Genomic DNA, 27,372 nt, shown 5'->3' on the forward strand with positions numbered 1-27,372 from the left:
CATCTCATTCCTAATGTATCCTAAGCTAGATATCGTATTTCGCTATATTTGTAACCTAGCTCCCTTCTCTTCTGATGAGAAGCATTAGGCCTCAAGATGCCTAGGTATGAACAGCATTTATAATTCTTATTTCTATACTAGCCTGGGTGCCTGGCGTTGCCCGGAGGTGTGTATTAAGCAAAAAAAAAAAAAAAAAAAGTGGTAGTAGGCAGGCAGGCTCGAACTCGCACCACCAAGGAGAAAAGGAATGTGAAAAAAAACAAAAAAACATGTCTTTGTCGTTGTATCCATCATCAAACCGGAAGTGACAATGGTTTAAATTAAGGCAAGTCAATTGAAAAGAGGGGAATATTTAAAAAAATATCAGCGAAAAAAGCGACCCCCCCCTCCTTGTAGAAAAGTGCCCAGTTGAGGTTAAAGGAGTTCATGTTTTTAGCACATTTTTCGAAATTTGTCGTCTGAAGGGTCGAGCTTCAAAACGGTACCAATCTCATGCAATTCCGTCACCTCTGTCGAAAGTTTTAGGCAGGCATACAAACATACATACGTACATTTAAACAGACGGGTGTTTTGTTTTCTTCTTGAACTAACAAATTTATATGTACCTATATTTATTTTATCCTGCCAGATATTACATTGCATGTCCCTCACCATTCAAATAACATTTTCAATATATGTGCTGCAAAGCAAAATACTTGTTTATTCATAACAAAACATTTTGCTAATTGCAATTTATTTCCTCTGATGAGAAGAGCCATTATTGGAAATCTATGGATTAAGGAAATACACATACAATTTTTATATATTCTTTGTTTCAAACAATAAATTCTTAACTTAAAAATATATGCATATATATTTTGATTTACAGAATTTAATTTTAATCATTAAACATATATATATATATATATATATATATATATATATATATATAATCAATAAATAACAATTTTTCTATATTCCAAAGTCGAAGATTTTAACCAATTATTTTTTTCCAAACAAAACTTCAGTACATTTTACGAATCCGTTTCCTTCACAGGGAACATTCCATATTTGTATGTCAGTCAATACTGGATATTTCCTCCATAGACTCATCAGAAAAAAAACAAAACAAAGCTATGCTTTGTCTAAATAATAAAAATCTCCAAATGAAAAAGTTCTCAAATAAATGACAGTCTATATTCCAAATTTCAAGATGTTGATCATTTATTCCTTTAAGTATATTGAAACGCTCAAATCTTGACAGCACCTGTTTCATAGCGCAGATTCATTCATGTATGTCAATTTAAAAAATTTATTTTGACCTTAACTCATCAGAAGAAAACTTCATGAGTTAAGGGCAAAATAAATTTAAAAAAAAATGACATAATTATACGAATAATTCTGCCATACGAAACGGTTGCTATCAAGATTTTTACATTTTAACATATTTAAAAAAAAAAATAAACGGTAAGATGGTCAACATCTTGAAATTTGGAATATAGACTTTTGTCATTTACTTGTGTGTGTATATATATATATATATATATATATATATTATCCTGCCGAACTTGTCTGACGAGTTTGACAGGATAATTTATTGTTTTGTCTATTAAACAACTTGTAATGATTTAAGTAAAACTCCCCGAGGTTTAAATAAACACACACACACACGTATGTATATAAAGTTGTAGTTTCAAATATTTTGCTTCCAAACTCCTAGCATTCTGGAGTGAACCACCATAACGGTATAACAAAACTAATTGATATACAATAGAACCCCATGATACGTTTTTTTTCAGGTTACGATGTGGAATACAATATTTTTCCGGCTCCTGGTTACGGTATTTGCTTCGCCTTACGGTGTTATTTATTATATTATTTGATTATATACATGTTTATTATAATATTGTACTGTATTTTGTTCCTAGCCATACGGCGATTTCACCTTACGATCCCAGGGAGGGCCCAGAACTGATTAATGTCGTATCCCGGGGATGTACTGCAGAATGAAAACTAAGCTCTGACTCCAAAAATAACGAGTTTCTTCTGCCTCTGACTTTTCGTCGAAAGTAACCTTTTGCTTAAAATCAGTCCATTTATTTTTCTTGCTCTAGTTTCTTGTTTCCGATTCTGAAAGGTATAATCAGAAAGGAACTTGTGAGGGAGCGAGGAGGGTCAGCCTTGCGTATACACGCATGATGGGTTGGTGGTGGGGGTGCTGATGGTGCCAAGAGTTTCATGGCCACAGTGTGCACTAGTTTCCTGATAAGCAAACGTTTCTCAAATCAAAATGTCAAAAAAGAAGAAGAAAAAAAAAGTAACGTCTTTTTGTTTTCTTACGATTCTGTAATTCTACATTAGTGGGGGGGGGGGACACAGAAGCAAAGATACTATGTTTCATCTTTTCTGTCCTCACTCAATGAGTAGAAAATCCTTCTAGACTGAGTTCATTTTTAAACATTTTTGTCAAAATCCAAAAGAGCCCCCCCCCCCTTTTTTTTTTTTTTTTTTTTTTTTTTTTTTTGAGGGGTGGAATGGGTGCTGAATTTTCTCCATAGTAATAACTAGTGTTAAGACGATTAATCGGAAAAATCAACAAATTTGTGGAAATCGGTATCGGAATCAAAAAAATTGTACCTACTTTTTTAATGCCATAAACGATTCTTTTGTCTTTTTTAATGGATTTTATTTAAAGCAAAATCTTCCGTTGTTGATAATAAAATAGTAAATATTTATTGATTTTAAAATAAAGCTAAAATATATAAATCATCCCCTCAAGTGTAATTTTACGTTTAGGAAAATATCTGCGTATTTAACATGTGTTTTTTTTTTTTTTTTTTTTTTTATTAACAGAAAGCGGGGAAAATAACAACTCTATAGTTAAATATTGAGATTTATAAAGAATCGGAATCGGGAAAAATATTGGAATTGTCTCATCACTAGTAAAAACCCAACATTGTCTCTAACTCTGTCCCTGTAAGAAAGAAAAATAACTATTTTCTTTCTTTTTTTTTATGTTGGTTCCTTGACTTTGGGCTAGGATCGAAACGCAGTATCTGTTCAGTCTTCAGTCGGCTGTTTCTTTCAACCAATCACAGCACAAGAAATATTCAGTCTCAGAATCTTGCTTGAAATATAAAAACTCAAATGTACAGAAATTTGTTTCATTCTTCTTGTGTTTTTTATTTCATTTTTTTTATTTTTATATAAAATATATGTACAATTGAGATGGAGGGGGTATGAGAACGATTAAAATATATCTCCGAGCAAGTCTAATGATTTAACAAATTCTTCCTGTCGACAAAGTGAAGGCTTGCATGAAAAAATTGAGACAGACTCCAAAATCTTTAAATGATTTTAGTGCAATATTCTGAAACCATCCATTTTATAGGCATTGGCACAAGCTGTATTTTCAATTAGATATTGGCTAATGGCAGATTCCAAGGCAGAAGAGGGGGTGAAAATGATGTGGCTTGCTGTGTCTAATTTCTGCCGGTATATGTTGATTGATGCGTGTCTGCATGCATGACAATTTTGTGTTTTTATTCACAACCAATAACAACAAAATATGATTTATAGTACATAAAAAAAAAAAAAATGGTGCTAAAATCGAGAGAAATAATAGATTTTGTATTGGGATATTTTTTCTTATACTGAAACGGATCTTATGTGGCATCACTATCTGTGTCTAAGACTAAATGAAAATTCCGTTAGCAGAGATTCTTTCTTAGAACTGTCCCTCTGTGGAACACAATATCATTTGTCTGCTTCCTGGCTAATTATAACATGGTTGTCTTCACATCTAATGTGAATAAATTCCTATTAATTCATCCATTTAGATAATCTAGCTCTACCAAAGTTCCACCGAGTGTGATTTTGTTTCATCGTGCACCTAACAACTATCCTTGAATGGCCTCCTGCCTTGATAAATGGTGACCCTCCAAGTAAAAAAAAATAAACTGAAATCTGTTGCACAATGGTGTCAGTCGAAATGATGAAGAATATTGTGAGAATATTGAAACTAATGAATGGAATCAAAGTAAAAAAAACAAAACAAAAAATATCTCTTTGCATCTTATAAGTCTTGATAATCACTTGAAAATAAGAAATAAAATAAAATGGTGGTAGAAACCAATAAATGCTACCGTGACATTTATTGGGTGGGTTTCTACCACCATTTTATTTTATTTCTTATTTTCAAGTGATTATATCAAGACTTCAAAGACAGCGCTGACATTTTTTTTTTGTTCTTTGGTAGCGCTCAATACTACTTGTTTTTCGAATCGAATAAACATTTTACATTAAATAAAAACACTAAAAACTTATTCAGTTTTATAGAAAAGTAACTTATCTTACCTTTGTTGACATTTATTTGTTATATATTTATTTTTGACAACTTTTTCGTACCTTTGCGGATTGTAATACAAACCCATTTTCCGTTTCGCATATTGGTTTAAAAAAGTCCGGAGTTCTTGAATACTTTTAATTGGTGCACAGAATTTTAGGTTTGGCAAGGAATGTTTTGCTTATCAGTGAAAGTTGTGATGGAAAAAAAAAAATCTTGATTGATAAAAATGTCTATTGATGTTGCTATCTTTCAAATGACCTGATTATTCAAATGGCAGGTTCCTCTTTGAACGTAATTGCTTCTAGTGTGCTAGGTTGGTTGTGTTTCTGTTTTAAGAAATACAGTTGCCTACTTATAACCGAACTTAACTATTTTATATTTCTTGTAAATATTCCAATAACACTTTTGCTCCCTTTTTTTTTTCTTTTTTTTAAGACTTTTTCCTCTCCCTATTATCCCCTTTATCATTTATTTTTTCCTTATCTCGTTTTCTTTCTTTAATTTTTTCTTTAATTTTATCTTTTTTTTTCTTTAATATTTTTTTACTTTAATTTTTTTTTACTTTAAGTTTTTTTTACTTTAAGTTTTTTTTACTTTAAGTTTTTTTTACTTTAAGTTTTTTTTACTTTAAGTTTTTTTTACTTTAAGTTTTTTTTACTTTAAGTTTTTTTTACTTTAAGTTTTTTTTACTTTAAGTTTTTTTTACTTTAAGTTTTTTTTACTTTAAGTTTTTTTTACTTTAAGTTTTTTTTACTTTAATTTTTTTTACTGTCATCTTTTAATTTAAAAAAATTTTTTCACCTTTCCTTTGACTTTTTTCTTTCATGTTTTTGCGCTTTTACTTTTACTTCATTTAATTTTTTCCCCCGTTCATTTTTTTTCATTCAATTAATGTTTTTCATTTTTTTTCATTCAATTAATGTTTTTCATTTTTTTCCTCCATTTTATTCCTCTTCGTTTTCCCCATTTTTCCTTTCTTTTATACAGTTTTTTTATAGTTATTTTTTTCTTGCTTTCTCGTTTTTTTTTTCTGTTATCTCTTTTCCGTTTTATTTTTTTTCTCAGTTCTTATAAAGAATTTCCCAAATATTAAAAAACAAAAACATGTATGCTGTACGTACTTATAACGAAAAAAAAAAAATCACAAAAATATTACGGCATATCATTCATTCATTTCATTGGCAAAGAATAGATGCACAAGCGATTACCATTTACAAGGAGAAAAAGTCAGTGAGAATTTAGAGGGCTATGTACAAGGGGAAAACCGTGGAGGTCCGACCGCATTTGTCCAAGGCCACCTTGAAGCCCTGTGGTGTGGGGCTGGTTTATGACTTTATCAGCTAGCTGGTTTCATAGAGATGCCACTCGAACCGAAGATGCTGCTTGGCGTCAATGCCCCCCGGAACCGTCAAAGATAAGGTAGACCTTTTTTGCATGCCCATGTAGCCTGCGATCCAGGGCAGGGGTCAAGAACAGGTCCCGGTCCAAGCTGCATCGCCGCTCAAGGGAAAAAAGATTTAGAGCCCTTAAGCGTTGCTCATAGGATAAACCTCTGAGGTCAGCCACGATTCTCGTCGCCACATGCTGAACCTGTTGGAGATGCTGGATATCCTTCATATAATACGGGGATGTGGCCTGAATACTTTATACAAGAATCTAGCATCAGGAAGGTGTAGAGGGAGTGAGAGGACCAAAGGAGCAGTGCATGAGGAACAGGGCATTCTTGGCCTTGTTGGCAGCAGTGATGCAGTGTTCAGAGAGTATGTGGACTGCACAATCATCCAAAATCCTTGGCTTGAGTGAACTCCACCAGCCAGTCACCTGGTTGGAAGTCAACGGGGAATGAAGGAGTTGGGGGATGCCAACCCACTGCCATGTGGCTGCACTTGGCAAGGTTTAAACGGAGATCCAGTCAAGTGACCATCTCCAGACTTCATGGGAGCAACGCCGGAGGTCTTCATAGTCGCTGCTGGGGGGGGGGGGTTAGTTGTCATTGGCAAATAGGAGGAACAGCTGAGAAATCACTCCGAGCAAGTCATTGACGAAGATGTGAAACAACAGGGGCCGAATGTCTGAACCTTGTAGCACACCACTTGCTGCACTGCATACATTGAAAAGGCAGCCACTCACTTAAAACCGGAAGGTGCGGTCAGCGAGGAAGGCACGTGAGGAGGGAATAAATGAAAATAGCAAGTTCCTTGAGGATTTGGGAATGGACAGTGTCAGAACCAGAATCCTTTGTTGTATCAAGTGATCTAAGGACTTGCTCAACGTCTTCTCTGTCAAACTAGATTTGCGAGATAGGTGGATCGTTGCGGTCAAATGGTGGCGGTTCTTTGCCATCATCTGTTCTGAAGATAGTTGAAAAGGCCAAAAGGTTGCAAAAACAACAGATTGCTGAGTAGTCTTCAACAGTCACTTGGTCTGTCTTCAACTTGACAATCTGGTCGTTTAGGTGGGCATTTCATTGCGCATACACAAAGAACACTTTTGGGTTTTGGTTAGTGTTGTTGACTAATATGCTCTTTGAACTTCAAGTGCTCTTAGAGTTCTCACCTTTTTTGTCACCCACGGTTTGGTTTTGACTCATCGCAGATTCTTCAGAGATACAGCAAGTTCTGTGATCCAAGCAATTGCATGCTTAAACGCTGTGCAGAGGTCTTCGACTGAGGTCAGTGAGCTCAAGGCATGCCAGTCAATAGTGTTTGCAGCATCCAGAGCTGGTGTAAACCTCTAAAAGACTTTGTGCAGAGGCAGATGCTTGGGGCATACATGATGTGGCAAACCAATCAATTTTGGGCGCATTGAAGTTACTGATAAGATGGTCTTCATCCGTTTGGGAAGTTAATTCTATAGCTGCTAAGAGATGTTGATCGTCAGTAAATTCAGATTTGGGAGATTGATAGACAGCCAGTACGGGAAGCGTAACTCCAGTGACGGAAATGTGGCACAGGACAGCATTGTAGTTCGTCATCTGGCAGGGAGAGGGACTTTAGCTTGAGGGTGCTAGCAAAGGTCCCGTTGTCATAACTTTGATCGGTAGAGAGCATGAGTTGTACAGCGGCGCATCTCCAATGTCGCTCGTTGAACATTGTATCACTTTCAGACATGATAAATTGGCATATGTCCACAACTGGTCAACTAGTATATGGTCTGCAACTAAAAACGAAAACCAGTTTTCATCAAACGGAAAAGGAATCATGTTTTTCTAGAACGACAATTTTATCGTTCTATCTCGAACACACACACACGCACATATATATATATATATATATATATATATATATATATATATATATAATTTTGTCTCCTACCCGAAGCCGCTGTCTCTGAAATATTGTCTAACACATTTTCTTTATTTTTTCTCCACTGTCGATTCCATTCTCACTGTACAAATAATTCCTTCGTCGACCAATTTCTTAAAAGTCTGCGTTTTTTTTTTAAATTTCAGCTAATTTTATTTATTTCCCACAACAGATGCATTGACAAGCGCACAAACATCCGTTCTAGAAATTACTGACACACACACACACACATATCAGGAACGGTTTGCAAGACTCTGTCTTGACGCTTGGCAAATTCCGATAGGCGAGAAAATGCATTGGCTTAGAGGATGTTTATTGAGTTCTGGGGTCGTGCTGGGGGTACGAATTGGTGGGACAAGTAGAGGTGGGGGCTGTGTAGACCCTCCCTGGGCTACACTGCAGACTTCCAATTTGTTACCTGGCCGACTTGCACCATAATTGGATGGGTCCACAGGACGATGACCATGACGAATCTTGAGGAATTTTTCGCCCTTTTGCCATCTTGCATTGAGCTCCTCTACAATGCCAAACTCTCCCAAGAGGAATAGTCTATCCGAAAATTTAGGGATGAATACTGATTGAATGACTTTGCTGCCTTCAGCAGAGGTTGAAAAAATTATCTTTAATGACCTGGGTCGGAGAAGGCGATCCGGTGATGTCTATCTTTCCTACTTGCACCCTTTTTGGCTTATTTAATATCATATCTGGTAATTTTAGTAAAAGTTTTGGTGCTTGTTAAGATGGAGTCGACAGGTCAATTTTTTAAATATGTCGTTTTAAACAAAGACACTATTATGTACTTAATTGTCATGTCGAAAATAGTAATATATCCAAAAATTACAAGAACTCATTGAGTAGAAAGTTATTTATAGTTAAAAGTATTTTTTATGGAAAATTGGGTAAAATTGTATTTTATAATGTTTGGATGTTTTGACAACAATTAAGTACGTAATATTGTTTTTGCTTAAAACGACTCTATCTTAACAAGCACCTAAGTTTTATATTTAAAGTTGTTTGTTTTCAAATATTTATTCATAGCGTTTGGTTTGGTTGTTTTGTTTCTGGCATGTTAACCTTTTCTTGGTTATTTAAGGCTGGATTTTTTTTTTTTTTTTTGTAAAGGTTTTTAAGTTCTTTATATTTTAGAATATTTATTTATGATGCTTGGTTTAGTTTTGTGTAAGAAAATTTTTACTTTTGTTTTTTACTTTGCAGAACATGATTGAGTTTTGCAAACCAAAAGGCAAACAATAACGTCAATGTTTGGTGCATTTTAGGTCAGGAATATGGTATCTTCAGGCAGTCTGGTCTGGTAGCATCAGCAATGTAAAATGCATCTCAAACCAAGGATGATTTCAAAGTCTGTTTTGTATTTTGTCAAGACAAGAAAGGGTACTCTAAGCGGCACCTCCTTGGATGTGCCAACAGATAAAGAATATTGTGTATAAGTGCAAGTTAGATGATGGAATCGCCAGGGATTTGGACAAACGACCGATAAAGAGCAGGAGCTCCTTTGGTCGCCTTCAGGAACATGCACCTCACAACAAACATTGTCTACAAAGTAGTTATGGATCAGAGGCCTGGGTTCTGTACTGGAAAGAGGTGTAGCTTTTGGAGTGTTTCCATCAACGATGCCTCTGTTCCATTATGAGTATTAAGTGACAGGACTACGCCATCAACAATGAAGTCCTGGAGAGAGTGCATGTCACCAGCATTGAGGCCATGTTTCTGACTAAACAGCTTTGCTCGGTGGGACATCTGTCTTGAATGGATAACATGAGATTGCCCTGAGTTGTGAATTGTACCAGGGCAAACGGAAGAGAGGCGCTCCGCATAAGCGCTACAAGGATCAGCTGAGGTGACAGTTATGCGCAGTTGACATTCCAGAGAAAGACTGGGAAGGCAGGGTCTTAGAAAGAGACTGTTGAGGGCTTTGTCAAAGCAAAGCGCTGTGGCTTTTGAGATCAACAGAAGAAAAGACGTAGCGACAAATCTAGAAAGAGGAAAATGTCATCTGGCCAGAGCCCCTCTTTCCAGGGATTCCCATGTCTTGGGTTTTGCAAAGTGTGCATGTTGAGGATCGGTCTGTACAGTGACTAGAGGGCATGTCACCAAGGACAACCTTCCCATTGATTCTCAGATCTGAGGAACCAGCCAAGAGATGATGGAATAATTGGAACTCCAATTAAGAATTGGAAGACTTTGGTGCTAAAAATAATTAGAACTAATTTTGGTGCTAAAAATAATTAGAACTAATTTTTGAGTAATTCAAGATGCGTTGCATGAGCTAAAATTCCAAAGACAGAAATTAAGCAAAAAAAAAAAAAAAAAATCTCTATAAAAAGGTTTTTTGTGTTTTCTTTTTAGTGAAGAGTCGCCTCGTTATTAGGTAGATTTTTACTCTCTCTCTAAGATAAAGCCGTATTTATTAGAGATGAAAATGAATTAAACAGTTCCATCTTTGTATTTCTTGCTCTTTACATTTCATGATGATTTTAGCAGACATTTTGGTAAGGAACCATCTTTACGTGAAATCTAGTTGCACAATCAAAGATTTGAATTTAAAAACAAGAAAAGTAATTTAAAAACTAGTTTCTCCTCTGTACCTTGTTTGAATGGTTTTTAAAGGGAAAGAAAAAAAAACCCTCATACATTGGCAAAATTTCAAGTGCATCTTTTAGAGGATTTTTGCTAAATGCAACTTACTCCAAAAAGCCATCTTTAGCCTCTGTGCTGTCTTCAAAATATTCTTTAAGAGATTCCTGAACACTAGTGGTTTCTTTGTTATACGCAAGGTGTTTGAGATAACTTTATCACTGTTTAGAAAAGAAAGGAAAGAAAAAAGAAGAAAAAAAAAACAAGTTGGTTGATATATTGCCAAGATTCCAAGTGCATTTCTTTTTGGTTATGAACCATCGTTATGCGAAATCAAAATACTTTTAAATTAATTTTGAAACCTTTGATTTTGCGTAACAATGGTTCATAAGCGAAAAGGTGTAATTTAGAAATATTTAACCTTCGTATCTTCGTATTACTTTTTTTTTTCTTTTACATAAGAGTCACTACTTACCAAGGCCCAGAGGCCACTTGAGGATAAGGGTTAATGAATGTATGGTAGTCGATTGGTACAATATCGTAGTAATTGTTAGTAGGGGAAATTTGTTAAATTGGATTACTTAAGGAGACAACTCATCAAGAATTTGTTTGCGTTAGACTTGAAGACGATCATATTGTAGTCAGCAGGAAAACGAAAGAGTTCCACAGATGTGCAATTCTAAGAAAAGAGTTTTTTTTTTTTCATGGAATCTACATTTAGGTTTAGGTACAGATAAAGAGTGAGCGAAATTATTGTCAGTGATTTCAACTAGACACATGTTTTTTGTGAAAGTTTGCCAAAAGGGGGGAACCGGAGATTGGAGCTCAGACGAGCACTTGCCATGAAAATAACAATAAATCAGAGAAAGGCTAGCAACTTTTCTTCTGTGGGGAAGAGGAAAGGGCATCCCTTACTAGGCAACGAAGTCAGGACAGGATAAGGTGCTTCTAGCAGCTCTTGGGGCCGATACTAAGAATAAAATTACAAATGAAGACTTCGATCCGATTATGGCTGAGGGAATGAGAGCGTGTTTCCTTTTATTTTTTTATTTTTATGGAAATCGGCCATAACAAGGCATGTTTTTTTTAATACTACACAATCGAAACAAAACCATTCAGTGCTCATGTCGTATTTGCAACCGTTGAGCTAAGTTGACGGATAAAGTTATTAAATTAAACCATATTTATCTGGTTAATTTATGCATACACAAACTAATAGAAATGTCAACAATTTAAATATATATATATATATATATATATATATATATATATATATATATATAGTACTGATTGCGAAAGTTTAAAACATAATGACTGAGGGATCATCAGCTAGAATTGAAACCAGAATATTTAGCGCTCTAGCAATGTTCCATATTGTTTGGTCTAACCCAACAGATAGATAAGAAAAATTTAAGATTAAACCACTTTAAGCTATGAATGTATTTGGACATGCGCAAAAGTAATATGTGTGTACATGTTGAAATTAACATTTTTCATTTCATATGTCACCTTCTGTACGCGTTATTCATCCAAACAAAGATTTTACTCGTTATAAACCATCCTTGGTGTATGATTACTATTTCCTGTTAATTTCAGTGTTATGTGACCAATGGTTTAAGAGTTTATCGGTTAAATATTTAGACACACAGACACACCTCTATTTTATTTACATAGATTTAATGTTTTTGAAGTGGCTCACAGTAATCCGAGTATGATTGAAATAAGTCTTATATAAATATAAAAATAATTTAATAAACTTTTTTGGGAACACTGTTTCTTTTGTTTCTTCCAAGATGACGTAGAATAAATGCATTAACTTGCAGTCATTTATTATTTCTTCATCCTGTTTGTCCTATATTAATTTCTATCTCGTTCTATTTTTTTCTGACTATTTAAGTTTGTCTCTCTCTCTCTCGTTTTTTCTCTCTCTCTCTCGTTTTTTTCTCTCTCTCTCTCTCTCGTTTTTTTCTCTCTCTCGTTTTTTTCTCTCTCTCGTTTTTTTCTCTCTCTCTCTCTCGTTTTTTTCTCTCGTTTTTTTCTCTCGTTTTTTTCTCTCTCGTTTTTTTCTCTCGTTTTTTTCTCTCTCGTTTTTTTCTCTCTCGTTTTTTTCTCTCGTTTTTTTCTCTCTCGTTTTTTTCTCTCTCGTTTTTTTCTCTCGTTTTTTTCTCTCTCGTTTTTTTCTCTCGTTTTTTTCTCTCTCGTTTTTTTCTCTTTTTTCTCTCGTTTTTTTTTCTCTAGTTTTTTTTCTCTCGTTTTTTTTCTCTCGTTTTTTTTCTCTCTCGTTTTTTTTCTCTCTCGTTTTTTTTCTCTCTCGTTTTTTTTTCTCTCTCGTTTTTTTTTCTCTCTCGGTTTTTTTTCTCTCTCGGTTTTTTTTCTCTCTCGTTTTTTTTCTCTCTCGTTTTCTCTCTCTCGTTTTCTCTCTCTCTCCCTCGCTTTGTCGTTTATCTGTCTCTCTCCCTCGCTTTGTCGTTTATCTGTCTCTCTCCCTCGCTTTGTCGTTTATCTGTCCCTCTCTCTCGTTTTTTCTCTCTCTCTCGTTTTTTTTCTCTCTCTCGTTTTTTTTCTCTCTCTCGTTTTTTTTTCTCTCTCTCTCGTTTTTTTTCTCTCTCTCTCGTTTTTTTTTCTCTCTCTCGTTTTTTTTTCTCTCTCTCGTTTTTTTTTCTCTCTCTCGTTTTTTTTTCTCTCTCTCGTTTTTTTTTCTCTCTCTCGTTTTTTTTTCTCTCTCTCGTTTTTTTTCTCTCTCTCGTTTTCTCTCGTTTTTTCTCTGTCTCTCTCCCTCGCTTTGTCGTTTATCTGTCTCTCTCCCTCGCTTTGTCGTTTATCTGTCTCTCTCCCTCGCTTTGTCGTTTATCTGTCTCTCTCTCCCTCGCTTTGTCGTTTATCTGTCTCTCTCTCCCTCGCTTTGTCGTTTATCTGTCTCTCTCTCCCTCGCTTTGTCGTTTATCTGTCTCTCTCTCCCTCGCTTTGTCGTTTATCTGTCTCTCTCTCCCTCGCTTTGTCGTTTATCTGTCTCTCTCTCCCTCGCTTTGTCGTTTATCTGTCTCTCTCTCCCTCGCTTTGTCGTTTATCTGTCTCTCTCTCCCTCGCTTTGTCGTTTATCTGTCTCTCTCTCCCTCGCTTTGTCGTTTATCTGTCTCTCTCCCTCGCTTTGTCGTTTATCTGTCTCTCTCCCTCGCTTTGTCGTTTATCTGTCTCTCTCTCCCTCGCTTTGTCGTTTATCTGTCTCTCTCTCCCTCGCTTTGTCGTTTATCTGTCTCTCTTTCTTGTAAAATTCATTCTTCACACACATGAAAAGCTTTAAATCTTTTTATTTGAATCATTTTGCATGATTTTTCTTTTTTAAATCAATTTTAACTGGATCAATCCTGAAACTGCCTAAAAGATTTCACGACTCTGGTTTGCAGTATTAATAAAATTGTGATGCCATCCTTTGAATTTTAATGAAATCAAATCCCCCAAAATGCATTTTGTTTTTTTCATAAGCAAATAAAGTCATGTTACTCTTTTATTACTAGTTAAAAACAAAATTACGTTGTGACCCTTCAAAATTTGAAAGGGATTTGGTAGTGTTTAAACTACCAAGTATAAAGTCATTCAAACTGGTTTACAAATTATAAACAAATTTTCTTGAATTAAGATGGAAAATTTTATCGAAGTTTACTTGCATCCAGTAAATTCATACATATGGAAAGCTTACCATAACGAAGCAGTTTTTTTTTATCCCCCACCCAAACGTATTGCCAATTGGACTAATTGGGATCATGTGTACATGGAACTATATGGGGAGTTGAGCAGCAAGATATGTTTACATTTAAATTTCTGTATTTTATTTAGTACAGTCAGGAAAGCAATAAACAGAGAGGTAATTCTAAAGTCTAATAGTCCAAGGGAAGAGGTGGGATTTTGTTGCTTGACGGCAGTATGTGCATCAAGGGTGGACAAGAGATAGGAGTTTATTAGAGAATATTCCATTAAAAGTCCTTGTAAAATAAGCACAGGGATGCAACATTGTGGCGATGAGACAGGGGTTGGAGCTTGGTCGATAATGTGGGACTTATTAGATTAGAGACTCTATTTTGGACCTTGTTTAAGAAGATGAGACTAGTGGATGCACCAGTCTAGATGCGGCAACAATACTCCATACACGAGTGAATGGTGGCTTTGTAGAGATATAGAATAGGTGGGAGTAATTTTCTAGCACTAAAGGAGCTCACGTTCTTTGCAACGACCGACGTGTACTTGTTCCAACAGTCTGTGATTATAGTTTTATAATTTGGTTGAATTAAAAAAAATTGTCATTTTTCGAGACGGTTCCCTGGTTCAAAAAGATGTACTTGAAAAAGATCAGAGATTGCATTACTGGAACTGCACGCCTGTGGAACTCTGTTCCGTCTGCCTGCTTCCCTCCGGACTACAACTTGGATGTCTTCAAGTCCAATGTTAACAAATTCCTAATGAACCGCCCCCTTAATTAAACACTTCATCAAATCTCCACACTAACGTAATGTACTTGCAATAACCCTTATCCCTGAGTGGCTTCCGGGTCTTGATAAGTGGTGATCACTGTGTAAAAAAAACAAAAAAAAAAAAAAACGTGAACGTAACATCCGAGTTAAAAATGGTAGACATAGTCACTAAAATCAGAGTAAGTTTATTGCGAGAAAAAAAAAAAATTTTTTGTTGTTGTTTAATATTATTGAGAAATCATTTCGAGTTAAAATCTATTGAGAAAAACACATTTTGTATTGAAAAAAAAAAACGCACTTTAAATATGTGAACATTAGCTAAATAATACAAAGTTATCCAAAATGGGGTCACATTGTGTTCCTGATTGACCGTTCAATCAAGTCAGTAAGGGGTCAATCATCCCATGCTTTGGTATTTCAACGCATGTTGTGCACTTGATGACATACAGTGGCCTTGCAGTTAATCTTTTTGCGAGGGGTGACTCTTGCTTTTTAATGCGTATTGATTTGAATAAGAAATAATGTGTCAAAAATCAACAAGAAATAAAGATGGTGGGCAAAAGTCCCTTATGCTTGGCGAGGGTGTATTGCAAGAATTTTTTTTTTTTTTTAGGTATTAAAAAATGTTTTTGTTGAATATTATTATGAGTAATCTTTTTGAGTTAAAATCAATTGAAAATACACACATTATATTGAAATAATTATGTCAACATTAGCTAAATACAAAGTGTCCAAAATGGTGTCCCATTTGGGTCCTACTGGATAACTTTAATGTTTTCATATTTTAAATGTGTATTTCTCACTAGATTTTAACTTGAAAAGATTACTTGTACAAAAATATTAAACAAAAGAAATTTAATGCCTCCACAGGAATTATTTTGTCGCAATAAACTTGTGCTGTAATTTAGTGACGTGAACGAATGGTATTTTGAATAATTTAAAATTATCAATTTTCATCTCCAATATTCTGAAACAAAAACTGTGATAATTTTTTTTTCTTTTAACCTGAAGAAACATATATATATATATATATAAAGTGAGAATGTATGTGTGTGTGAGGACAATTCTCAACCTATATACTCAAGGAATTTTGGATCTATATTGAAATTTTGTATGTAGGGTATTCGGACATGTGGAAAACTTTTTGTTTTCATCTGAAAAAAAGAACTGCTAAGCGGTCAGAATGAAAATGTTGGTACTTGGGGAGAGGGTCATTGGATTTTTATCTGTTTGTTAACTATTTCACGAATGTACACACATAAATCGTTCACATGACAGATTGTTTATGCTAAGAATAAGTAGGCTTAGTGGGCTAATGTTTATTGTACACAAGAAACACTAGACTAGCTGAAAACATTATCAATAATTTTCCCCACTCTTTATCTGTACCTAAACCTAAACATAGATTCCATGATCAAAGCTTCTTTCTTAGAACTGCACGCCTGTGGAATTGTCTTCCGTTTTTCTGCTTTCCAGCTGTCTATAATATGGTTGTCTTCAAGTCCAACGTGAACAAGTTTCTGATGAGCCGTTCCACTTAAGTTAACAAATTTAACGAACTGCCATTACTATTGATTACTATATTGTCCTTTTGACTACTGTACACTCTTTAACCCTTATTCTTGAGTGGCCTATGGGCCTTGATAAGTGGTGACGTCTATGTAAAAAAAAACAAAAAAACTTGACTCACTGTCTTTAGGTTTTGGTTTCGATCTCAGTTCGAGTGTTTTTTACAAGAAGTGAACCGTTTAGAAAAATATAATACTTGCATGTACAAGTCTGTTTTTTCGTTATTTTTATTTTTTAAAGGAATTTAAGGTTACGTTTAATACCTACTTTGTTTTTAATAAGTAAGAAATCTACATTAATTAAAGTATAATATTTATGTATATTTTAAGACCGGGCAACGATGCGCGGCTTGCTAGTATTTACTAAAACTGGTACAGGTGCATATTGCAAACCAGATGGATCTCCACTTTAAGTTAGCCTACATCGGCCAAGTTAAAATCTTTTTTTCATTTTTAACCTCTTAGCAGCTATTTTTACCGACTTACATAAAACAACAGTCCACAAAAATGCAATCATATGACCCAACTTGTGCTGCTCTGCAATCTTGTCTCAGGCATTTTGAAAAAAAAATAGAGACATAAAGATACACACACACACACACACAGTGAGTTTATAAATTAGGTTTAGGTTCTCTGGACTGTTATCATTATCAACATCATTTCTCTTCAAAATGAAAAATAGGTGACAATTAACTAGGAAAGAGTGGCTACAGCGTTGCTCTGGCGGTCTCCTTAATTTTATTTGTGTGGTTTCAGTAGCGCTCTCAGTTTTATTTCATTTTTTCACTCTGTATAGACAAAGGAGAAAGAGAGGGTTTGAAATATGGAGGGGGGGGGGAAAGAAAGATAGAAGGACAGATAGAAAAAGGTAGAGAGATACGATATTTAATAAAGGTATGTTACACATGTTATTCGGATTCTTTGAACTAATAAGCAAACAGTTTTCATTGTTTTCATCTTGAATGTGATTTTCACAACGTTTCGGTTGATGTTACCTCCGATCTTCTTCAGGTGTCCCTTCATTCATCCATCCATCCATCCATCCATCCATAGCCTTGAGACCCTGGAGGGGCATAGGCCATCTACAACTTTGTAGATACTTTTGTAGCAAGGAGTTCTTTTTTTGGGATGAGGGTGCTGACCCCATCCCCAACCTTCCCAGAAGGTACATACAGCACCTAGTCTTCTCAAATGATCATCCATCTGGTACTGGCCAGGCTCAACATTGCTTAACTTCAGGTGTACGTTGTTAAAATCTGTGGATCTCATGTCAAACTCGTGAATTTAAACAGAATTTTGGACGGAACCATTTATTTAATCCACGGGAGTAGCATGCTCCCGTTCCATCAGCCATGACTTAGAAGCCCTAAGTAATTCAGACTTCTACTCACTCCTGATCTGAAGAAAGTTGGAGTTTATATTGACTGAAACGTCTGAGCTTCAATCTATGATACCCCCCCTTGCCAAACCTTCACAAAAAAAAGCACTTGTCTAGCTATAACAACTATCAAGTTTCTCCCACTCTCTATCTGTGCCTAAATCTAAATGCAAATTCTATGAACAAAGCTTCTTTCCTAGATCTGTCTACCTGTGGAACTGTATTCTGTTTGCCTGCCTTCTAGCTGAATACAAAATGGTAGTCTTCAAGTCCAATATAAACAAGTTCTTGTTGAGCTGCCCCCTAAATAATCCATTTTTACCCTACTTCTACTAGTAAGTATTTATATGCTGTTGTTCCAATGACCGCAATAGGCTCATAAACTCTTATCCTTGAGTGACCTTCAGGCCTTTTATAAGTGGTGACTCCCCTATGACAAAAAAAGAAAAAGAAAAAAATAACACTCCAAATGAGAACAATAATCTGAAGAATCCAGATAATTAAAATAATCTTCATCTAAAAAATTCAGAAACACAAAATAGTACTTTTTAACTTCTGTTTTACTTTTAGTGACCCTGGGCAACTCTGGGTAGCCCTGCTAATATAAAAACAAAGTCAAATTTGTAATATGAATATTGTTTGCTGTCTAAAACTTTATCTGATGTTTTATTTTTATTTTTTTCTCGTTTCAGCTGATGGAGAGGGCAGCGAAAGAAATGCTGGTGTTTTGCAATGTTCTTCCCCATCGATGAGCGGCGCCAAAATCACACCTGGAATACAATCGGTAAATAGCGTTTCTGTATTTGCATGATTTTGAAAAAAAAAAAAAAAAAAAAAAAAAGCAATGCATACAATATCCGACAACGATGAAACAGTAAATACGTTAAGTATTGCTCATCTAAGGATCTGCATTTTTTTTTTCTTTAAAAATTCTTTTTTTTTTTTTTAAATTTCTATAAATGTTACTGGCTACATATGCGCATACGACTTTTGAAATCCAGTATCATCAGGCCTACCAGTCTCAAGGATTGAAACTAGTGGCCTATAAAGAAAGATAAAGAATTAGAAAAAGAGAAAGATGCATAAAATCGAGGCTAAAAATAAGGAGGTAAAGCCCTAGCGATTTGGCTGAAACTAACTTTGTTTTATTTAACTCTGTGTTAGTCACCTGGGTGTTCCAAACATGGTTAATCCCATGGGGTGTTTATGCATCCCAACACAAAAATGTTTATAGTGTTATTATTTTGCAAAATATAGTTTGCCTGCTGGTTCAGGATATATCTACATATAAACTGATGAACAGTTTGAATCACTTGTAGCTTATTAATATTAATATAAAATAATACAATAAAATATAAAACTAAGCAAAAATTAAGATATTTCATTAGCTAAGCTCATAGTTACAAGACTGAAAGAGTAAGAAATTGTAAATAAAATAATTCCACCCAAACTTTTAAAGAAAATACCAAAACATTAATACCAGTTTTGAATTTTGGAGGTGAGGTATGAATGTTTGTATTTTTTTTATTGTTCCGACAATTATTCTCATCTTGGGCGTTATTGGCACGTTTCGGTCGATGAAACCCCCAACCTTCGATAGGAGTAAAATCTATGTCTTTTTTCAACTAAGAAAAAGGTTTTAGCTCTGAAATTGCAAGAAATCGGACTGTTATAAAAAAGTTCAATTTTCAGGGGTCAGTCGGGTACTTTTTAAGAATTTCCTATGATTCAGTTTTTAACTGAATCATTCTGTTAATTGTCACTATTAGTGAAAAATTTATTTTACAAAACTGAATAAACATATTACATGTTTTTTATTTTTTTCTAGAAAACACAGTGCAAGGGAGGTGACTCTAAAAAAAGGGTTTTGGGGGGGATTATCTCCCTTGGGTTGAGCATATTTTGTGAAAGGGTTAAAAGATAATAGAAAGAAATCTTTAATTCTTTTTTTTTTTTTTTCTCCATATAAATTTGTAATTAATGGATTCCAAATGTGGTTAAATTCAATACTTGGACAGCTTAGGAGGTTGTTGCTATCCAGCATATATGTTGCTTCCTTGATTTTCCTAATCCTCCATTTTTCTTCTATATCTAGTATTTTAACATCTCACATTGGGGAATGGGTGGCTTTTTCTTTCCATATACGGTCTGCTGGGGCTGATTTTACAGTTTCTCCATGTATGACAGCTTTTCGGTGTTTTTCTAGTCTTACTTTGAGGGGGCGGCATGTTTCCCGGTTGTAGAATTTTCCAGATTTACATGAAATCTCATAAACGCAGTTTTTTATCATAAGTTTTTTGGTTGGTTGGGGGGGGGGGGGATTGCTCACACAAGATGTTTTCAAAGTGTTGATTTCATGTAAATGTAGAAAACTCTACAAAGGGGAAACAAGCTGCCCCCTCAAAGTAAGACTAGATTTAAAAAAAAAAAAGCAACAACAAAAAAAAACCGATTTACGGATAGACTGTCTGGCAGGCTCAGACTTTAAACAGCTGAATCTGAGAATGAGGAAACACAGCAAACGCAAAACGTATAAGGAATTACATCATCAAAAAATGATTGTTTAATCATAATTGAGCTTGAAACGATGACGAATATGGCCATTTTATATTATCTCATTCCCAGACATCTTTACACCATTACTTTATTTCAAACCCCAAATAAACGAGAATTAAACTAGTTTTCTTCTATAATTTTATTTCAGTTCTTCCGGTAGTTTAGACGCGGTTCCTCCGCCATTATTACACGGTCAATGCGACCGAGAAAAAGAAAAAATATGGCTAACTTGCATCCATAAATAGATTTCAATGAAAATCCGTTTTTTCTGGAGTAAAAAAAACAAAAAAAAACATGGAATTCTGCTAAAACTAAGATAACTCATTCTGCAGTCAAGTTGCCATCATTAATGATGGCATCATTTGGCGCTTGTTCAAAATGCAAAATTTCTTTGAAACATAAGTATCTTTCCACATTATCTGACTTATCAAGACTTTTTCATCACCCTTGTATTTTCACTTTTTCATCAACCTTGTATTTTCACTTTTTTCAAACTCATAAAATATTATCAAACAGGTTTTCACGTTGATTCTAAAACTGAATGGGTATTTTCTGATGGTCAATGCAAGTAGCAAAACAAGTTCTGTTGTACCATTCCTCTAACCCCTTGCCAGTCTATGAGTAAAATAAAATCTCTCTCTCTCTCTCTCTCTCTCTCATATATATATATATATATATATATATCATTTGAACAGATAAATATTAATTTTAAATCATTCCACACTCGACTTCTAAAACCAGTTTATCTTGATTAAAAATAATCAAATTTAATATCCAAACTTTGCACATAACATATTTATTTATATTTTGCTAAGTCTGTTTGTCTGTTCCACTTTTTCTGTGAAACTACTGGGTCGATTTGGCTGGAATTTTGTATGTACCTTTAATGCAGCAAATTGAGTATGGCATCCATTCGATGCACAGTTGGGATTAATAGGAATTTTTAATGCAAAAATGAGCAACATTTAACCATATTCAACCATCAATTTGGCATAAAATACTTATTCTAAGTCAACAGGCTATAACTTTTGCCAGTTTTTAATTGGCTGAAAAGTAGTGTATGTATATATATATATATATATATAGTCATCCACATACAGTACTGTTTTGCTGTTTCTCATCAGTGCGGCTAGACAAGCAACTACCTCAAGCCAGGATCGAAACCTGGTCACCCAAACGACAGCCGGAGCTTACGTCTGATTGAACACAACAGTTATTCTTTTTTCCATATCTTTTCAATTCACTGAGCGGTCTTTTTTATTTCAGCTGGCATGTTGTATATTATGGCGCCCAAAAGTTGTTGTTCAGCCATATTTTTTCTCAAGTGTTTTCTATCAGCGCATCTGATCGTCATCAGGAGCGATTGTTGTTGTTATCGTTTTCTTTTTCTTTGAGGCTTGATGTATTTATATATATATATATATTTTTTTTGCAATAATATAAAGCGATTGAGAAAAATATGGCTGAACAACAACTTTTGGGCGCCATAGTATACAATATGCTAGCTGAAATTAAAAAAAATGCTCGGCGAATTGAAAAGATATCCCCCCCCAAAAAAAAACGGAAAAAAGAATAACTGTCATGTTCAATCACATGTGCTGGAATAATTACTTGCTGCCAAAATAATCAAATATATAAACAAGAACTATAAATAAAAACTGTAAATTAAAAATTTTTCAGGTTTGTTTCTGCAGCCATGTTGAATTTTCTGATGGCTAACGTTCTTTTCTTAAAATGTAAGTTCTGAATGTCACTTGTGCCAATTTTGGTGCTTGTATTACTAAGTGAAAGATTCTTATGGAATATGGAGATAACCTGCCCCACTATAATGATGAAGTTTGGTAATAATCCAATCCCATGTGGTTAAAATGAATAATCTGATGCAGTTAAAGTAAATCAAATCCATCATTTATGTTTCTTATGTATAGCTCTACGTCCTATTGTCATCATATTGAGCTTTTTTATTTGGTTGCGATTAATATATAAATATTAATATTTATATAAAATATGTATTATATACGTTTGAAGCTAAAACAACGCATTATTACAAAATAAACAGACATTTATTTTGTTTGAAATTTATATTGAAATTCATAAATATATTTCGAAGCAAAGCTTCATCTTCAGAATGTCTTTTTTTTTTTTTTTCCATGTTGTTGTTGGAGCAGAGAATAAGCAAGTAGAAGCCCGTTTGTTGTTTTTACGGTAGTTTTTTTAAATCTCGTTGGTCACGCGGGATTTATGTTAAGATTTTTGTTCCTTAGAAGCGCTGGTTGAGTTTGAATAAAATGAAATACATATTATATACGTTTGAAGCCAACAACCAGCGCTTCTAAGGAACAAAAATCTTAAAGTAAATCCCGCCTGACCAACGTACCATTCCGAGATTTAAAAAAAACTACCGTAAAAACAACAAACGGACTTCTACTTTCTGATTCTCTGCTCCAACAACAACATCGCAAAAAATAAAAAAAAGACATACTGATGATGAAGTATATCTTCGAAATATATTTATGAATTTCAATATAAATTTCAAACAGAATAAATGTCGTAATTGTCTGTATTTTTGAGATGAGGTGTTTTCATTGATTGAGAAAAAAAACTACCGTAAAAACAACAAACGGACTTCTACTTGGTGATTCTCTGCTCCCACAATAACATGGCAAAAAAAAAAAAGAAAAAAAGAAATACATACTGAAGATGAAGTATATCTTCGAAATATATTTATGAATTTTAATATAAATTTCAAACAAAATAAATGTCTGTTTATTTTGTAATAATGCGTTGTTTTGGCTTCAACCATATATAATATGCCTTTTATTTTATTCAAACTCAACCAGCGCTTCTAAGGAACAAAATCTTAACATTAATATTAGTTAGATTGACGTTTACATTTGCTTTGTCTAATAAACTTTTCCTATCTTTTGCCTGATTGGTGTTTGTGTATATATAGATTACAAGGAGTCACCACTTATCAAGGCCTGAAAGCCACTTGAGGATAAGGGATAATGCATATAAGGTGGTAGTGTTGTAATTGTTAATGGTGTAAATTAGGTAGAATTTGATTATTTAAGGGAGAAGAAATAACAACAGTCAATCCGTTAAAAGGAAATGAAGTGTGATTTGAAATGATTAAAATCCGAAAATTGGAAGAGAAGCTGCAAATACCTTTTTTATTTTTCCATTACGCCATTTTGAGTTTTAGCTGATGAGTTAAGAGCATAATAGATTCACTGATTGATTTTGTGCTACAAAACAGATACTGTCAAGAATTGTATAAGTCAACTGAATTAAAGGAATAAATTATAAGATGGTCAACATCATGAATTTTGGAATATAGTTTTTTGTCATTTATTCTCTCTCTATACAGATATATATATATATATATATATATATATATATATATATATATATATATAATGTAAAATGTTTTTGACTCCTAATGGGGGTATGAGACAAATGGATTCGACGATCATTTTTATAACCAACGGCTGTACTAAACAACCAATGAAAACGTCCCAAAATTATTATAAAAATTGTCGAATTTTGGATTCAATCAGTTTGCCGTTTACTACGTCACGGACCGCATTTAATTCTTGGCCACCATCTTGGTTACTGATCTGAACTACGCCGCCATCTTTGTTCAACACAATATCTCAGAACTTAAGATTTTAACTATGTCACGGACTGCATTTGATTCTTGGCTGCCATCTTGGTTACTGATCTGAACTACGCCGCTATCTTTGTTCAACACAATGTCTCAAAACTTAACAATATATATATATATATATATATATATATATATATATATAGAAATAGTATTCAGATAAAATAGAGAGATAAAAAGTAACAAACCAAGTTATATGCCCATCAATGTTTCATCTTTATTGTAAGACTTCTTCTGGATGAAGGAATTGAAGAAAATATTGTACTAGTACTTCATTTTCTTCAGTTCATTCCTGAAGAAGTTTTACAATAAAGACGAAACGTTGATGGACATATAACTTGGTTTGTTCCTTTTTCATCTCTCTATATCTTTCTCTCTTTATTGTAAAAATCAGAACTTTTGGTATCGAAATAATTTGTGCCTATTTTCCAATGCCAAAAACGACCCTTTTGTCTTTATTTGATTTTGTTTAAAACGAAATCTTCCACAGCTGGTAGTAAAGATAAATGAATATTTATTGGTTTTAAACTACCAGTAAAACCAAATGCTATAATTTTTTTTTATTAATGTGGTCATTTTTATTAATTTATTTATTGCGGACAGTTAAAAAAATATACATGTGGTCATTTTTATTTGTCTTAATGTATTCCTTTTCTTTTTTTAGCCTCGAACACTGGAAAAGAGTGGATACCTACACAAACAAGGAGGGTAAATGTTTTGTTTGTATCTTTTTTTAATTAGCAGGGCTGCCCGGCATTGCCCAAGACAAAAGTTTAACATATTTCTATCAAAACCTCTATCTCGCTATCATTTTCATTTTCCTCTTTTTCCTCTGCTCACCCCCTCCCTCTCTAGCTGGATACACACACACACATACAATTCTCCTTTATATAACAGATTCTTTGAAAAATGAGTTGACATATTCCTTCCACATTAGTAAATCGGATGGCTGAAAACTCTACCTAATATGAAAAGTTGCCCAGTTGATCCCTAGAGAATTAAAAAAAAATTTCTAAATTTTAGATATTATTCATCCAGGGCAATGTTGATCAAATGTTTTGAATTGAAAGCCATTTTTGGTTTCAAAAGAAAAAAAGAAAATGCTGTTCCAAACAAAATGGTGGTCATCAATCAGAAAAACTTTGAATTTTAAAATCCAAGAAGAATAGGCTTTTCGTTGGGTAGTTGATCTGTACAAGTGTTGGATTGTAAAAGTTTGCAGAGGGAAAGCAAATTCCTTCTTGTATTCAATATGAAAAAAAATCATGTGTGAGAGTGCGGAAAGATCCAATATTTTTATGGAGCAATTTTGGTTTCTGATTGGTTTGCTAGCAGAACCTGGATCCATTTGATTGGTTAGTTCCTATCGTCAATGTTTATAAATAGAACCTTCCAACTTTTCTTCATCATACCCTCTCAGTATATCAAAGATATTGCAACATATTCTGTATTAAAACTGAAGTTGAAAGATTTAAATACAGGGTTGTGGACTTGAAACGTACAAGGTTCCATACAGGCTTCTAAAAATTTCCAAAATTTCGTATCTCTTATTCTAAAGTCTTCCCAAATTCAGATTTGATGCTTTTGGATATTAAAACCTCAGACTCTGACTCCCCATTATTTATTATGAGTTTGACTCCTTCCTAAACCTCCGACTCTTCAATCCAACGATTGATAAGGCCATCTAACAAACTTGTCTAGCTGCAGAATTCCACCTCTTCATTATTGAGGTCCCAATATGCTGGAAAAATCTTGTCCCAAACAAAATGACAGTCATCAATCAGAAGTTTTGAATTGTAAAAACAAAGACGAAGAATAGGTTTTTTCCATTGGGTAGTTGATCTGTACAAGTGTCGGGTTATAAAAGTCTGCAGACGGACACCAAATTCCCTCTTGTGTTCGACACGAAAAAATCATGTGCGAGAGTGTTAAAAGATTCAATATTTTTCTGGAGCAATTCCGGTTTCTGATTGGTTGCTAGCAGAACGTGGCTCCATTTGATTGGTACCATCTTATTACTTATGAGTAGAACTTTCCAACATTCTGTAATCATACTCTTATAAAAAATATTGCAACTAAAAGTATACCAAATTTTTTTTTTTTTTTTTACTTTTAACCGGACATACAATTATACACACAGACAATTGCTCTTTATATTATAGACTAGAAGGGCAACCCAGCATTGTCCGGGGCAAAAATGTATAATTTTTGTTACAATTTCTATCTTTAGCCATCATTCTATCTTTCTCTCTTTCTCCATTCCACTCCCAACCTCCTCTTTCACGTCCTCCCAGCCCATTACTCTCCAGCTGAACACACACACTGTATTTTGGAGTTGCTTGTGACCTTGAAAAGTGATGACCACCAAAAAAAAAAAAATCCAAACTTAACATGACTTCCTGGTTCTCTTATTTCTTCACATTTCACTTCTGCTATCCTCTTCAAGCCAACTTCAACTTAATAAAATTCTGTCATGATCAGATCAGATAAGATCAGTTATGGTGGAAAAAGAAATTAATTTTTTAAGTATGCTATTGTGTTAATATTTCTAGGTTGTTTTTTTATTTTTTATGTTCTATTGAGGTCATCACTTATCAAGGCAAAACTGAACACGTCTTTCTCTAGCCATCACTTTAACTTGCTCTCTTTTTGCTCTTTCTCCCTTCCACTCTCTTGGCCCTGTTGGTGGGGCATTAGAATACGCTGACTGCCCCCCTGCAGAGGGTAAAAGTCCCTCAATAGGGGTCCTGGATTTGACCTTAAACTATATCCAGTGGTGAGGCCCCAGCTTGTGGGCTTTGGGGAGTGTGGAGCCACCCATTAATTACCATTGCTCCCAGGTCCACTCTGACCCGGAGTGGTAGTACCTGTTAGGGTCCTAACTATGGGTTAAATAGAAACCGACGTGAAAACAACAAATATACTCTATTAAAAAAACTTTTCTTCAAAATCTTTGGATTCGGCATTAAATAACCCGAAAAGGGTTGATATGCCGTAAAACAAAAACAACCAACCAACCAACCCTTCCACTCTCAACCTCCTCTTCCATCCAACCCATTCCTCTGTAGCTGCTCACCCCCCCCTCCCCTAACTCTGGTTTATGTAATAAATTCCCCAGGGAACGAGCCGGCATAATCTTTCCAAATTAGTAAATAAAATGGGTAAATAAATGACCCCCCCCCAATACACACACACACACACACACACACACACACACACACACACACACAGACACAATTGAAGGTAGGTTGCTGTGAAGTAGATGGAGAGATGACTTGATCTACTGAATGATGAACATGGCCTTTTCGGATTCATATGATACTAGCGAGGGGTACCCGGCGTTGCTCAGGTGTTTGGAGGTGTTGGGCAAGTAGGCAAGCAACCTGTACCACAAAGGAGGAAAAGAATGTGAAAAAAAAAAGTGGCGTCTTTGCTATTGATCTCATCGCCAAACTGGAAGTGATGAAGGTTTAAATTAAGGCTAGTCAATCGAAAAGAGGGGATGACTTT

General features: G+C 34.5%; 1 protein-coding gene across 3 annotated transcripts in view; it reads left to right on the forward strand.

Annotated features, from left to right (window-relative positions):
* LOC145266631 (arf-GAP with Rho-GAP domain, ANK repeat and PH domain-containing protein 2-like) overlaps nucleotides 1-27,372 on the forward strand; it is a 277,212-nt gene that overhangs the window by 118,925 nt on the left and 130,915 nt on the right. For all 3 annotated transcript variants that reach the window (XM_080122551.1, XM_080122552.1, XM_080122553.1), the window contains 2 exons: nucleotides 18,332-18,423; nucleotides 24,527-24,570. In XM_080122551.1, the coding sequence (XP_079978677.1) occupies nucleotides 18,332-18,423; nucleotides 24,527-24,570 (136 nt within the window). The remainder of the gene's footprint in view (nucleotides 1-18,331; nucleotides 18,424-24,526; nucleotides 24,571-27,372) is intronic.

Source organism: Euprymna scolopes, chromosome 41 (genome assembly GCF_053919585.1).
Source record: "Euprymna scolopes isolate OS-2025 chromosome 41, ASM5391958v1, whole genome shotgun sequence".
In the NCBI taxonomy this organism is placed as follows: domain Eukaryota; kingdom Metazoa; phylum Mollusca; class Cephalopoda; order Sepiida; family Sepiolidae; genus Euprymna; species Euprymna scolopes.